The 15,206-nt window shown below is 41.6% G+C and overlaps 1 protein-coding gene across 1 annotated transcript in view; it reads left to right on the top strand.

The window, feature by feature from the left end:
- The window catches only part of LOC137785021 (electrogenic aspartate/glutamate antiporter SLC25A13, mitochondrial), a 43,453-nt gene that overhangs the window by 842 nt on the left and 27,405 nt on the right, over nucleotides 1-15,206 (top strand). Inside the window, exons 2-6 of the mRNA XM_068576039.1 lie at nucleotides 165-218; nucleotides 373-515; nucleotides 5,764-5,879; nucleotides 8,795-8,934; nucleotides 13,578-13,724. Of these exons, the coding sequence (XP_068432140.1) occupies nucleotides 165-218; nucleotides 373-515; nucleotides 5,764-5,879; nucleotides 8,795-8,934; nucleotides 13,578-13,724 (600 nt within the window). The remainder of the gene's footprint in view (nucleotides 1-164; nucleotides 219-372; nucleotides 516-5,763; nucleotides 5,880-8,794; nucleotides 8,935-13,577; nucleotides 13,725-15,206) is intronic.

The raw sequence follows: 15,206 nt of genomic DNA, 5'->3' as shown, positions 1-15,206 counted from the left end.
TTGTAGTTGTTCTCTTACTGGATACGTTTACATCTTTAGTCTCCCAAAAGTCCTCAAATATATCGCTCTGACTCCCCGTTGAACAGCATTCCTCAAACGACGCAGGATGCAAACTGGGGCATTGTGTATGAAAGACTCACAGATGTTCACTTATTGTCTTGCAGGCAGTTCTGCCGAGGAGGGCCGACCCCACCGAGTTAAAAGGCATTTTTGAAAAGGTAGAATTTTACTTATGTATTTATTGTTTCCTCTTTGTGCTCGCCTCTTATGAGAAAACATCTTTTCATGTATTTATCGATTCATGTTTTGTTTTGATCAAATTCTAAAGCTCAGTGTGAATCCTTGTGTCTGCATCGGTTTTTCTCTTTACAGTATGCCAGCGTCAAGAAGAATGACGAGCATTTCATGTCGCCACGGGACTTTGTGAGCCGTTTCCTCCACGCTCACACGGACATCCAGCTTACAGACGAGGTCACAAAGCTGCTGGCTGGAGTGGTGGATCAGAAGAAAGATGGGTTGGTGTGCTGATGTTGCTTTTTTGTATGTTTCACATATGTTAAGATGTTGGCACACTGTGAATTTGGAGACAGACATAATTAGGTAATCCATGCACATTGGAGGGTGTACTACTGGAATAACTATTATTATAAGTGCAAGGATGGGTCACACATACTGTATAGATGGACTACAAATATAGCCAAATATTCTTTTCCAAAATTATGAAAATAGAGGATCGACAACTGAGTGTCTCCTGAGGCTTGTGAAAGCTGCTGATCTGACTGTGATATTGCCATGCTGAGTCTCGGTTTAAGCCACAAATCTATCTCTTCTCATTAATATCAAGCCAACTGCTAAGCAGTAAGCTTATGAAAGACTTATTAAAGCTATCAGCGGATGTATTATTTATGTCTTTGATCTCGTGCGACTACCTTTCTAGTGGTATTTTGCATTTCATAAACAAACCTATAGCTGCATCCTTTGGTGGGAAAAAAAACAGATGAAAAATCACAGAAGGATGTTCATACTTGAATTATATAGCAAAGAGACATCAAACCACCAAAGGCTCCTTTCAGGTGTTTCCTTCTTTGTAGATACACCCCCAATTTCACACTTACTCCTCCCCCATCCCCATCACCCCTGTTTTTTTTTTTTTTTTACATTAATATGTATGTATTTAATGATACATAATGATGGGTAATAAAATGTTAGGGTAAGTCAAAAAAGATTTTCTTTTTAAACACATTGCCATGGTAACCACCTGGGCTTCTACAAAGAGCAAAGTGCACATGGCTGTGTAGCTTCATGTTATTACATCTGCTTTAGGGTGTGTGTGTGTGTGTGTGTGTGTGTGTGTGTGTGTGTGTGTGTGTGTGTGTGTGTGTTCACGTGCGTGCAGAAAATGGTGAGATGGAGTAGTGGGGGTTTAGGAATTGGAAAAGAGAAAGCAAGGCACCCCCCCACCACACACACATGTGCGCACACGCACATAAAAACACACACATGCACTGTAATTGCCCATGCTATTCAGGAGCACTCCGTTGCATTGTGCGGCTTTGGAGCAGGATAAATGGTGGCCGTGGCATCAGGGTAAATCTATTAGGAACCCATGGCCCAGGCTTTGTATCTAAACCTCATTCTGGTTTTGTGAAGGGAAATGATATGGGGGCAAAACAGGGAAAAAGTCTGTTTAGACCTAGTTTTAGATGTGATTCATTTTTTTTTACAGTTGACTTTGTAAAAGCCTCATGATGCTCATATTTTGTGATGTGTTATTTTCCACCTGAACTTTGATAGAGAAATGGTTTGACGAGACACAGAGTCTGGATGATTGTTATCCACAAACCTGTGTCTCATGAACACAAAACAAATGGATATAAAAAGTAGAGATGTGGCAACATCAGCGCCGTTAGTGAAAGCTAGAAACACAAATGCTTTGTTTTTCAAGCGCTCATCTGTGAAAACCTTCTGAAAAGAACAGGGTGAAAGACAAAACAAACCACTTAAGTGACTGTATTTTCATCCGGCCCGCCCGAGCTCATGCAAATATGCTTGTGATCAATACGTTTTGCTTGGCACATGAGCGTAGTAGTACATTTGAAGCTAGTGTGCCTGATGCTGTTTTTGCCAGATAGGACTTCATTTCAACAAGATGAGTCAGGGGTAATAGATTTAGCAGGGGGTCGGATGGCAGCCAGCATGCTGGCTTACTTTTTTTTGTGTGTATCTGTGTGAGAGAAATTTGACTTCGATGCCAGTGTGTACGTGAGTGGTTTGGTGTGTATGTGTTGAGATGTAAACAGTGAAAATGCATTTGTCTGCCTCCCTGCGACTGTGTAAATCAGGAGATATAGTGACAGTCGTAACAATCTGTTATGTGGAAATCACTTTTCTCCCTCTTATTCCCGCCGCTCCCAGTGAGACAGAGAGACAGATGGATATGAGAGAGACTTTGGAGGGTGGAAGAGATGTCTCAATTTCCGCGACTCAAATGTTTTGTGTGTGTGTGCGCTGACATACAGAGCTACAAGATGGTTTGAAGATTTTCCCCTTTCACTCTACTTATTTATGTCCTCTCTATTCGCTTTTGACTTTCTCTGCATTCCTCCTCTCTCATCACTTTCTTTACACGCTCTCACATACCATAATGCACTCTGAGCTTCCTCCATTTCAGTCGGGCTGCTTCCGATTCCCTACCTTTCTGCTTGTCTATTCCTTCTTCCCTCTGACATTTTGATAGAAGCATCTGCTCAAGTGTGAAAAAACACCACTTCAGTTTAAACCTCGTGGAGGTTTGGATAAAAAAAAAACTTTGTTAAAGGAGCATGCTGGGAAAATAACAGTCTGCCAGCTGCTGTGGGTATTCTGGACTTGTACTGGTGGGTGTCCACTGAACAGATACTGGCAGCTAGCATTCACCTTGGTGTGTGTGTGTGTGTGTGTGTGTGTGTGTTTGGGGTGCGTCTGTCGGTGTGCAAGCACGCTCTTGGTGGGTGGAAGGCTGTCAGTAACAATGCCGAGGTGCCAGGGACAGGGATTATTGAAGCCCCTCTCGGCCCCTCTCTCCCACTACTATCAACGAAGGAAAGCTGTCTTTCTATCAGCCAGGCCTCACCAACACCATGCATTTACGTTAGTTGTAAACAATGTTTCCAGGGCTGGTTTTCAGTTCACAGGAGTGTATTTAGATGCCCGCTGAGAGGAGACAGAGATAAAAGCCGGGTCGCGAAGATAAGATAAAAAACCAAAAAAAATATATGAAATATAGGGTGGAGCTTTTATTCCAGACAGACGTAGCGAAGACAGTTTAAATTGCATTGTATTGGCATCCTAACAAAAACATCAATCAGCTGTCATCTGTCGAGGCACATGCTAGAATTAAGTCTTTGTTTATGTCTCGTGTGTTACATTTCTAGTTTGATACATGTCACGGATATGTCAGCGACTGCTTTAGCATTTAACAAAATCCAGCGGAGTAAAGCAAGTACACAGTACACTGAGGAGATGCCATACTAAAGTATCACATTCGCCCCGTCTCCTAAAGTTCATTCCAGGCTGCATACGTGGACCGGCTATCCCTGGACACGCGCCATAACAGTTGATGGTTGGGAGATGCTGTTGGTTGATTTGATTATTGAGTGCCTCGATGGGGTTGGGTCTGCGTAACAAAAGCGATGGCTTTTCCCTCTCATGGTAATCATTTTGCAGCCGTCATGGCGCTGCTAATCAACCATCATAAGCTCCGTCCTCGGCTACAGAGCTGTGTGTAAATGCTTACGAGTACGTGGAATGTTTTCCTCTGTGTTATGGAGATGCCCCCTGGATCTTGTCTGGACTCCCTGGTCTAAACCATGGTCCAATCCCTTCATGATCAGCAGCCCTCTCAGTTACACTAATATGCTGATTATCCACGTCTGGGAAAACGCAGACGGGAAGACCAGCGTGCAAGTGAATTGATGTGTGTGAAAAAGAAGAAATCTGGGAACACCATGGCTCTCTGAGTCCTCGCACAAGAGTCTGTACCTGCTTGAACTCCTTTGTAACCTCTCTGAGGTATAATTTATGTGTGTACATCTGTCACAAAAGAAGGATCATTATTAATGTGTTTGATGGTATTCCAGCAGCGTAAGCAGCAATAGTATGAGCTTTGTTTTAGCAGTGGATCCACGGTCGCAGCGGCGTGCTTTTGTGCCAACTTCCACCTACTTGCCATCAGCGAGGCCCCCGCTATTACGCACTACCTGCTTAGTTAATAAAACCTTTTGTCATACCTTTAAGGCGAGAGCTGATCTAATTTGCCACTAAAGAGAGCTGCATGCTCACTTTTTCTCTCTTAGTGTCTCTTTTGCTCTATACATCACACACATCTACGATGTTCAGTGTATTGATACCTTAATACTGTTATGTATTGAAACCAAGTGTTGATCTGAGCTGTTTATTTTGAGTGTTTGGGCTTTCAAAAATGTAGTTTTCATGAACATCTTTGCAGACTAAAATAAACAAACAAGTAATCTAAATGTGCTTTTTTTAAAAAACCTTTGTCGCGTTTCTCTGGCAGTCCTGGTGTTATTTTGATAAACCATATTTTTGTCAGTGCACAGCTCATTTGATTAGGATGAACTGAGATCTTTTCCATCTGTACAGTTATTTTTTCAGCATATAAGTACACATGCACATACAGATATGAAACACACAGATTCCAAACAAACAAACAAACACATCTAAATTTCATCAGTGCCATAATTAATTAAAAATGTAATCATTACACCCCCCCCCCTCTCTGTACTCCCCTCATGGAAATTGAAACAGGTTTAATAGAAAGATGCACGGGGACCGCTCATTAGCACTGACCCCTCCTGTAATTATCTGAGCCATTTGTGATATTCATAATGCTCTTGTGGCAACACTGAACAGGGCCTAAATAAAGGCGAGACTGCGTGGTCCAGTTCCCCACACCATGACTCTCCCATGGGAGCTCTTAGTGGGTTCACACAATAGAGATGTTTATGTTTATTTATTTTGTGCTAATGATGCATGTGGGCATTTGTGTTTACTATGGAGAGACAGGAGATAAAATAGTATTTATCAAAACACTGACTAACTTGGAAGCGGAGGCAGTGGTATTTCATGGTGACAACTGATCTGTTGTGTTTACTTTCAACTCATCTTTTGTATCTCAACGTTGATGCAGATACATTTGTTTCTACAAATGTATCTGCAGTGGCTACCAACTCCCCCCTCGACCTGTCTAATTGTTTAAAATGTAAAACTTCATCTTTAATATGTTTTCTTCTGTTGGTGTAAAGTTGACTCCCGCTCTCTGTCTTGCTCTACGAGCTGCCAGCTCAGACGGGGAACACACACTGAGCCTTTTAAACTGTTTTATTTTCTTGCTGTCAGACTCAAGGAGTTTATGACATTACATATGGAATAACAGACTACTGGATAAAAGGCTTCTTGAATTGTGCGTTGCATAGACTGATAGGTTGTCCACGTGTGCTGGTTTGCCACTGTGTGGCAGCAATTACAATGGAGTTAGCAGTTAAATGCAGTGTTACATTTGCCTGTTTTTGTATTTAATGTTTCATTTTATTAACGTAAGTTCTTCTTCCAAATGAACATCAAGGACTCCGTCTCACACGTGTTACTGATTAAGTATTTATACAGGGCTCTTAAAAACATGAATACCACATTAATAAATCAACTCAAATGACTACCAGCATATCACAGTCCCACCTATCTTCTTTCTCTCTGCCCTCCTCTCAGGTTAATCTCCTTTCAGGAGTTTGTCGCGTTCGAGTCGGTGCTGTGCGCTCCAGACTCCCTCTTCATGGTTGCCTTCCTGCTGTTTGACAAAGCAGGCAGCGGGAGGACCACCTTTGGTAAGTAACTCTGCCTCTGATTTATGGGGTCAGATTGAATATTAATGTAGTCATGTTTGCAGAGGAAGAGTCTTGCTGAACAATTAGCCTGCATATGGTTGGTGCTCTTATGTGCTCGACAAGAGACCTGTAATCATGTATTGATAGTTGAAAAGTTCAAACCACAAAAACCCATGATCACTTATGTTACATAAAGAAATTATATATTGGTATGAAGTTTTTTATTATGTCTTTCCTCCCCTCTTCTGGGTGCATTGGTTTTCCTTGCTTGTATCAGCTTTTTACTTTTTCTTTATCTAATTAAAAAATCAAGAGAACTATTTCATACTACCTTCTGTGTGAAGGACCCGAGAAGCCAAGCTGTGGAGATAATGTATATTCTTTCTATATAAAAAGGAAGTTCAGATGATTTGAAAAGATTGATGACCTCACTGTTAATATCTAAGTTCAAGTCTAAACACTGCTTTTTTTCTTTCTGTTTCTTTGCATTTGACGTCAAACAAACACTTAATCAGACAATCCTGACAAAGCGGAGAGCATGCTCCTCTTAAATGCACCTATGAAAAAGTTTTTACACAAACTCCTCGTTTATTTATGTGAGGGTCTGACCTCCGCTCATCTATTCTGTTATGGTCGCTTCAACAAACTAAAAATTCAGTACGTGCTGCGGTATCTTGTCTGTAAAGAAGATGAGGTTAGCTTTGGAGGTGGAGAGAGCTGGTGGCAACTAAAGGATGGAGATGAAGATGGAGGAGGGGGTGGGTAGCTCTTTGTGCATGATTGGCACCATTACCCTGATGCCTGGAAGCTCCGAGGTGAAAAGGGAAGACATTTGTACTCGTTGCTTATTTCACATTTGCCTAATTGATTTAAACAAGTCTAATGCCAGCCTTCTGTAGGTGTGCGAGGCGTCAGCGCATTAGGCTTGATTTGAAATGCACTGCACACATCCCGCTAGCAAACAGGGAAGAGTAAGTGAATTTCATTTTAATTGTTGCTGTCGACAGGGTGCAAGATCATTGCGGGTGATTATATATGCACATATGTAAATTTTCATATTTAAAAGGATCAATTAGACTGACGTTGTCTTGGTGGCAATTAAAAGGTCTGCTGTTTTCCTGCGTCTCGCAAAGGTTAATGAATATCCCAATGCCTGTGAGTTATGAGACTCACACACAAGTGGAAAATTGCATGAAAAACATACCACACATCACGCCACGCACGAACACTGACGACAGTATCTGTCACTCGCATTGCGCTACCATTTTACCAACAGCTAATAACTTGTGACTGAGATTATGGACTAGTTGCTTTTTCATAATTCTCCCTTTTTCTCAGATTGAAGAGCCTCACCGAGGAACAAAATAAAGAGCTCTCTTTTATTACCTATTAAAAAACATTAATAGCTCAGGCTTATGTCGCATTAAAGGCCCGTTTGTTTTCCCATGCAATAAATGTCTGTACTCTGATTTCTTTTTATTTCATTTTCTATGAAGCCATTTTTATTTGATAATAACCTGAGTAATTTCTGTTAAGTACAGGCGGCACCGTGCTCTGAATTCTTAGCACTTAAAAAAATAAAAGCATAATTTGGTGGAATGTTGAGTTCATAAAAATTGCAACATAACATGGCATATGAAATTCAGTTGTGCGTCAGCCAGAAAGACAAAAAAAAAAAGAAAAACTAAAGAGGACTGAGTGTTGACAGGTCTATAAAAGCTGATAATATAAACGGCGGGTTCTGGAGCGGCCTCTCCTTTAAAGAGTTAAAGGCTGTATATTTATTGCCTCATTAAAGTGTAAAAAAACAATGCACAAGCTGTCTTCCCTCAAAAGGTAAGGCTGAGCCGAAGTAAATGTCACCTTTCTCTTTCTCTCTTTTTTCCTCCCTGTCTGTCTTTATAAAAAAATTGTTTCTTTCCTCCTTTCCTTTCTCCGCTCGTCCAGCGCGGCTTGTTTGGTAATAAGAAACAGGTCGCTCTATTGGTTTGTTTTTGTTTCTTTAAGGCTGTAATTTAGGACTCATGTTCAGTGTCTCTCCACTCCGCTGGCTGCAGAGGCTTAGAGGGTTCAGGCAGAGGAATAAAAGTGAGAAGAAAAGGCTTTCCTTCTGAATACAGAGCTCAAACAACTTCTGCCATGTGTCATTCAAGACTGATTTAGAGTTTAGCAACTTAAGTCTCAATCAGAGCAGAATTGTGCTCTGGAGATTGACGTTGACGTTTTGTCACAAACAGTCACAGGCATTTTTTCCCAAAATCAAATAATTACAAATGTTAACCGCGAGATAGGAAACACATGCTGCTTGTTAAGACCTGACTCATGAGCCTTTGTAACGACAGATTCGAGATCCTTTATTAGAGCAAAGTAAAAGAGGAAGAAGTATTTAATAATTGTTTGTTATGAAAACACAAACATATAGGAAGAAGAGTATTGAAAGGATTTGAATGGAGGTGAAGGTCTTATTGATGGGTAATGTTTAGTAGTTTGCCTTAAAAGTGGGGCGTAATCTGTACAACCTAAACAGAAATGTAATTCTATAATTGTAAAGGATATGAGCAAGAACTGTTGTTGTTTTAGCCTCTTTGCTTGCTGATTTTTGTTTAAATTATCTATCCACATGCATCAACACAGGAAATCTGATTGTAAGACTGTAACTTAGTACATAACTGTATCTGAGTACAATTTTAAGCTTTGTGCTTGAGTGCTTTCATTTTATGTTAAGTATGTCATACGGTTCAAATTAGCTCCAGCTTTACCAGCTACAACAGTCAAATATATGTCAAGCTAAGTTTGCTGATATTGCTTCAGTACCGTAATACAGAATGATGAGGGAAAGTAAAGCCTCCGATGAATTTGGTACACAGAGTTGTTGCATCTTGTGACTGTTGTTTTTTTGTGCGTCTCTTCTGCAGAGGATGTGAAGCAGGTCTTCAGCCAGACCACCATCCACCAGCACATCCCCTTTAACTGGGACTGTGAGTTCATACGGCTGCACTTTGGCACACAGAGGGACAAGCAGCTCAGCTACGGAGAGTTCACCCAGTTTCTGCTGGTAGGATGTAAATGTCATGTTGACCAACTGCCGGTTTCCCCCACCCTGCTGACATGAAATCACTTTCTTTGTGTCTTTGTTTTTCCTCTTTGTCTTTCTGCGTTTCATACCCTTGGCCCTTTTTGTGTCGGTCCGTCTCACTAACGCCGTCTTACGTCCATTATCCGGTGACCATCAATGATAGTCAATAAATCTGTATCAACCGAGTTATGTGCCTGTACACACGGGCTTAACCTCACGTATTGTTTACAAGCTGTTCCTACGATCCTGTCATCCAAACGTATTGTCATACTTATCTAAGCTCGGCCAGACCAATATGTGCGCATGCAGACGCACGTACAGGTTCTCCCGATCCCTCTCAAACACAGCCCTCCACATTGACCAGATTAGGTATTAATGAAACACTAAGCTTATATATTTGGGACATTTTGGGGCATTTGTTTTCCATTAGCTGACGTACACCTAGCATTACTCCCCTCCTCTGAAGCAGGTAGAGGTTCCACCTCCATAAATAGTATAGCTGGAATATTCCTCGTGTATTTGTGGTGTGTGAGCCATTTTCCAATATGATGTCTAGACTTAAATCAGGCCTAAGCAGGGCGAGTTGGTGGTGGGGGTAGGAGAGCGGGCCTGAGCTGTGCCAAGTTTGCATCCACACTCACCATGTATCTGAATGAGCTTTTTATATTACACTTAACTTAGACCAGATGGCTTACACACAGTGGGCAGCAGCGCATGCATATTGAGACATTGTTGTGTGTGTGTGTGAACATACACTATGTGTGTCTGTACATTTGTGTGGTTCTGTCTGTGCATGTTTATCTTAGTTATCTTCTTTATCGTGTGTGTGAGCAGTGGCATGCAAGCTTTGTGCATCTGTGTTTATGTCGGTGTGTGCGTGTTTTTGTCCTTGGTGTGTGCGTGTGTGTGTGTGTGCATGCGTACAAGTCTGTGGCAATGTGGCCAGTAGACGCAGTACTTTGCATTGACACTGTGCCCAGTCCTCTCCGAGTCAGTCACCCAGTGGTTTCCAGCTCCTCACAGCAGCAAGCCAGCAGCCAGTCACACTCAATGCTCAATATAAAAATGCACATTTCCTGCAAATGCTTTTCGATAATTTCTCAGAGGTTTTGATTCATACCTCAATAAATAGCACAAGAAAGTGAATTTCATGTCATTACAGGGATAATTCAAATTCATGTTCCAAGAGTTGGAAATATTGTGCTGCTTTTCATCTTTTTTTCGCTCGCTTTACTGGTCTCAAAGAATTAATGGAAACATGTTTTATATTATGATACATATTTTATTTTGAGAGGTGTAATGCTTCCTAGGGTTCTATGTAAGTCTGTCACATTAATAAGACACATTGATACCTCTGTGATGGTGTATTACTTACTTCAATTACAGGGCTTAGGTGCAGGTAAAAATGTGGTTTGGGCAGCGACTGATGACAGGTTACAACAACGTTTCCCCAACCCAAATTTAAACGTGTGAAATTACTACATACTTTGTCATTCCACGACTACCCGACGCGACTTTTTGTTAACAGACAAAGCATTCGGAAATGTCAGTTGGAAAAAAAAAAGAGTTCACACACTCACACACCATATTCTGAACATCTTACAGTTATTTTTATAATTCTGTACCACCCAGCTTACCCCCCCGCCCCCCCTCTTAAGAATGTTCCCATCCTTTATTTCCTCCCTTTCCTGCCATACATGCATGTGTTTATTGTGTTTTTCTGCCATTGTAACCACGCCACTGCCAGATGCTCACAAGATGGGATTATCGGGGAAAACGTTTGCGCCGCATATTTCTCACAAGGGCTCTCTCTGGCCAATTACTGTCTTGATGGAAGCCAGAGATTCTCACCAATTACATGCATTTTTCACGTCTCACGCGTGGACGCTGGCCAAGGCTCAGCTCGCACTGTCGGCGTGGTGTTGTCTCTGGCAATGGCATTACTGATGTCCGGAGAAGTGGCACATACTAGTAGCCCATATTATAGATCCTGGCGAGTAAAGGGCTTGAATTACACGGGGGGACACCACATATGCCACTTCTTTCCTCAGCACTCAAAAAACCTTCTTTTTTTTTGGCATTGTTCAGATTTTAAAAGTCCCAATTATGTTTGACTCCAAAAATCAGCGGACAGCTCTTAACATCACTATAGAGGCCTGACTGGCACATGTAAATTGGCATTTATGCTTAAGCTTCTCCTTGTATAGCTTTAGTCCTGTGCTGATAAGAAGCAGCGATTGGAAAAGAGAGATACAATCCTGTTTCTATTGTTTAAGTTTTGTTGAGAGGAGGGGAAAGAATTAAGCCATTGAAAACAAACAGAGGTGGGTTGTCATGTGTTTTTATTTTCATCCAAGGACAATTAAAGCAACTGCAAATGCCTCACTTTGTTGGCTGTCTAAAGCCCCCAGCTTTATGTCTGCTGCCTCCCTCATTCCTCTCCCAAATAAAAACCATGTCCCTGAAACACACATACAGTTGCAACAAGTTAAGGTTTTAAGAGGCTGAGAATATAAACTGCTCCATCCCCTGGACCACAGTTGTTTTGTTGCTCTGTGTGGTTGTGGTTGGTCCGGAGAAACAGGATCACATTTCTCTTTTTTTTTGTCATTTACCAACGAACACAAACACAAAGATGAATGCTCATTCTTATATTTGCATATGCACACTGTCATGCATGCAACACATTATCTTCTCCCCTTTCCTTTTGTCTTTTAACTTGAAATATTCAGCTCTTCTCCTCCTTTTCCTCTTTCCGGTTTATTCCGCAGCAAAGTGTTTTGACCTACTCACAACTGACCGGAGAAGTGAGTCATGACACTCTGGATGCCGACACCAACATATCTCACCTTATTTACCTTGGGAGTGTTTACACGTGTCAATCTCTCTTCGTTTCATTGCCTTCCACTCACTTATACACTCTTCGGAGCCCCTGCTGTGCTCATAGGTGATACTGACACATGGCTGCTACATTTGCTGTTTTTCCAAATGTGACTCTTTTGTTACAATGTCTATTCTTACTCCCCTCCGGTCTCCACTCAGCTTTGTGTTAATGTCACTCTTCCTCAGTCGTTTTTCTTGGGTGCCGCAAATGTAGAGTTCGATCAGTTATGCTGTCAGTGAAATATCACTCAAATTCAACACAACAATAAGTCAAAGCCTCATAGGGTTTTGTGTTGTGGTAATACCACTTCCTTGAGTTCCACTTCTAACAATAACATCTGAATCAATCAATTGAATAATGCCGTGCATGTTCAAGATTCAAAGAGTCCCCCTTTTACTTTTTGTTCGACGTGTGGCTTAACAAAGAAGGTCCATTCTTCTTGGACAAATTCATCATTTTACTTATTGTATTTAAACTACTTACTTCAACAAATGTGATTAAAAAAAAAACACATTTTCTTGATGAATCTGCATATACACTGACTTATTTATATTCTTTATATGTGTTCCTTTTTGATATTGTCTTCTTATTTGAGGACATTGTGAGATTGTGCGTTTTGAATTGACTTAATACTTAAAGCAAATGGCTTTTTTAAATGGGAACATAATTCATACTTATTAATTATAACAATTATTTTCATTTTCAGTTAATCCACTGATTCTTTTTTTAATTTATTGATTAATATATTGGTCTATAAACAACCAGAAAGTAGTGAAACGTAGTGAAAGGACAGGCACAACATCTGGAAAGAGGGGATGGATATACGGCAGTTAGACATTTTCTTTCGATCCATTAATGGAATAAATGTTTCTCTACATATTTGTGTGAATCTGCAAAAGAGAAAGCAGAAAAGCTCTTCAAAACTTGTGTATGTTTTTTTTCAGGTTCACACATTGATGCGTACTGTTAAAGGAAATAAGCTTGAATTGGTCATTCAGTTTCTTGGTGATGTGTCACCACCATATGTCACCAAGACCTGTATTTTTTTCGGGACCCAAAGACCATGATACATTACCCTTTTTGTGGATTATTATTCTTCTGATATCCCAGTCTTTTGCTATAACCACGTTTTTTTTTGTTGTAAGAGCGAGGAAGTGACGGTGGCAGTGGTTTGTTTCCAGCCTCTCTGTAGACTTGTGGTTGCAGGTACCGATAATGGCTGCTAATTTCAAAGGCCTTGTGGGACATGTCCCCACCACCGCCGGCTGTTGTCCCTGTGGACCTGTGTGTGTACGTGTGCACAAAAGACAAAGTGAGCAGTGAAGTGATTAGCCGTCTTGGCTGTGTGTGCACATATATGTGTGTGTGTGTGCGTGTGCGTGTGTTTGTGTGTGTGTCTTTGTACGTTTCTCCCTCAAGTGGGTTTAATGGGGATTTTGGGAGGGTGTGAAAAGCTCAAGCGACACCTCACAGTAGGCAAGCCGCTGCTGGGAGAGAAGGTGAGCATGAAACCTGGCCAAACGCAGGCTCCCCTGTAACTGAGAGGGGGAGATGGCGCCAGGGGGCCCATCAAAGCAAATGCTGTGTTTTTATGCATATGTGTTTATACGAGTGAGTTTATGTGGATTTTAATTTATGGAGACAACTTAAAAAGGTGTATGACCCGCACATGTGTCCAATAATATGCATTTACTGTATGATCTAACACCTGACCCCCCCCCTCACCCTTCTTCCACAGGAGATGCAGCTGGAACATGCGCGGCAGGCTTTCATCCAGCGGGACCAAGTCCACAGCGGCTCCATCTCAGCCCTGGACTTCAGGGACATCATGGTCACCATCCGGCCGCACATGCTCACATCCTTCGTGGAGGAATGCCTCGTGGCGGTGGGTTTTTGTTTGGCTCGGCGGTTTCCTTCCATTTGTTTTACTGTGGTTCACAAGAGCCAAAGTTAAATATAGTGAGATCGGTCACTGCTGTTCACCTGCAGTTATGATACGTTACACAACGTGGTTTTTATTCTTTATATCTAAGTAATAGGACATTTGGTAATTTGGTATTTTTATATGCTACATCTTTTGTCAAAATGTGTGAGGGATGGTGTGATATAGAAACATATATATATGTTTTAAACCAAATCTTTGAATGACCAAACGTCAGATGATGCATACTTTGGAATTTCAGAAACAAACACAACGTAACGAGTGCTTGTTTTTATATTCATTTTATACGAGATGTTTGCCACTGATTCAGTTGCTAATGCCAGCGAGGGAGGCAGGCAACCTAACATTACTCTATTCTCCATAAAAGGGTTAAAAGTAAGACTGTTTTCTTCCATCTCACTTCCTCTTTCTTGTCTCTTTTCTCTGTGCTCATTTCTTTCTCTCACACCCCCACAACCAAACAGCGTGGCTTTCTCTTTCCCTCCAGCTGTCTATCTCTCATTTCGTCCTCTTCCTCTTTACCTTTTCTGTCACCTCTCATCTGTCCTCTCTCTTTTTTTCCCTCCCTTCATTTTTTTTCCCTCTCTCTCAACCGCCACTCTTTCTCTCCCTCCCTCCCCCGTGTCTCTGTCTCTCTCCCAACATGTCATTAAGTCTAACCTCTCTGGCAGTGTCAAAGCCAAGCAGGCAAGCTGAATAGGAAGATAGAGACAGAGATAGATGGAGACTGGAGCTTTACAGTCCATCATCTTTGCCTGTGTGTTTGTGCATGAGCTGCTATGCGCGTGCACTCTATTTGTTTTGAACTCTGAGATGTTTGTCTTTTTCTGTGTCTTGTCTTTTCTTTATATGTGTAGCTGTTTTTGTTGAGCGTGTGCAAGTCTTGCGTCTGTGTCCGTGTCTTGCCCGATTTCATAAACACCTTGTAGACTCTGTCATTTTCTCCGCCATGTTTACCTCACCGACCAGACATCTTGGTGTGCTGTTAGTAAACTCTCTCACACACTCACACACACTCATGTGCGTGCGTGCACGTACACACACCGACACACGCGCGTCAAAAACCCCATAAACACTGCAGACACATTAAAGGCGGTATTATAGCAGAACACAAACAGTGAAACGGCAACCTTTAATTCACTCACCAGCATGGCAAATCATCAGCAGCACACTCTTTTCACCCAAATATTGTTCTCTTCTCCCCCTCTGTGAAGGCCTCTGTGTTGGATATCGTGGGAAGATCCATGCCTATAGGCTCATAGATATGAACAGATACAAAAGTGTCTCTCTGTTAGGGCAGTTTCACCAAAGCCAGTGCTTTCCCCCCTGGTTGCAAACAGTGTTAGCTGAACGAACCGGTACTGAATGTGTCTGTAAAGCAAACAGTGCCATCTAGTGAAAGGAAGCTCTGCCTTTGCTATTGCC

Source organism: Clinocottus analis, unplaced genomic scaffold (genome assembly GCF_023055335.1).
Source record: "Clinocottus analis isolate CAN_PGR_092001 unplaced genomic scaffold, fCliAna1.0.p SCAF_14, whole genome shotgun sequence".
NCBI lineage: Eukaryota > Metazoa > Chordata > Actinopteri > Perciformes > Cottidae > Clinocottus > Clinocottus analis.
This window is presented reverse-complemented; position numbering and strand designations above follow the sequence as displayed.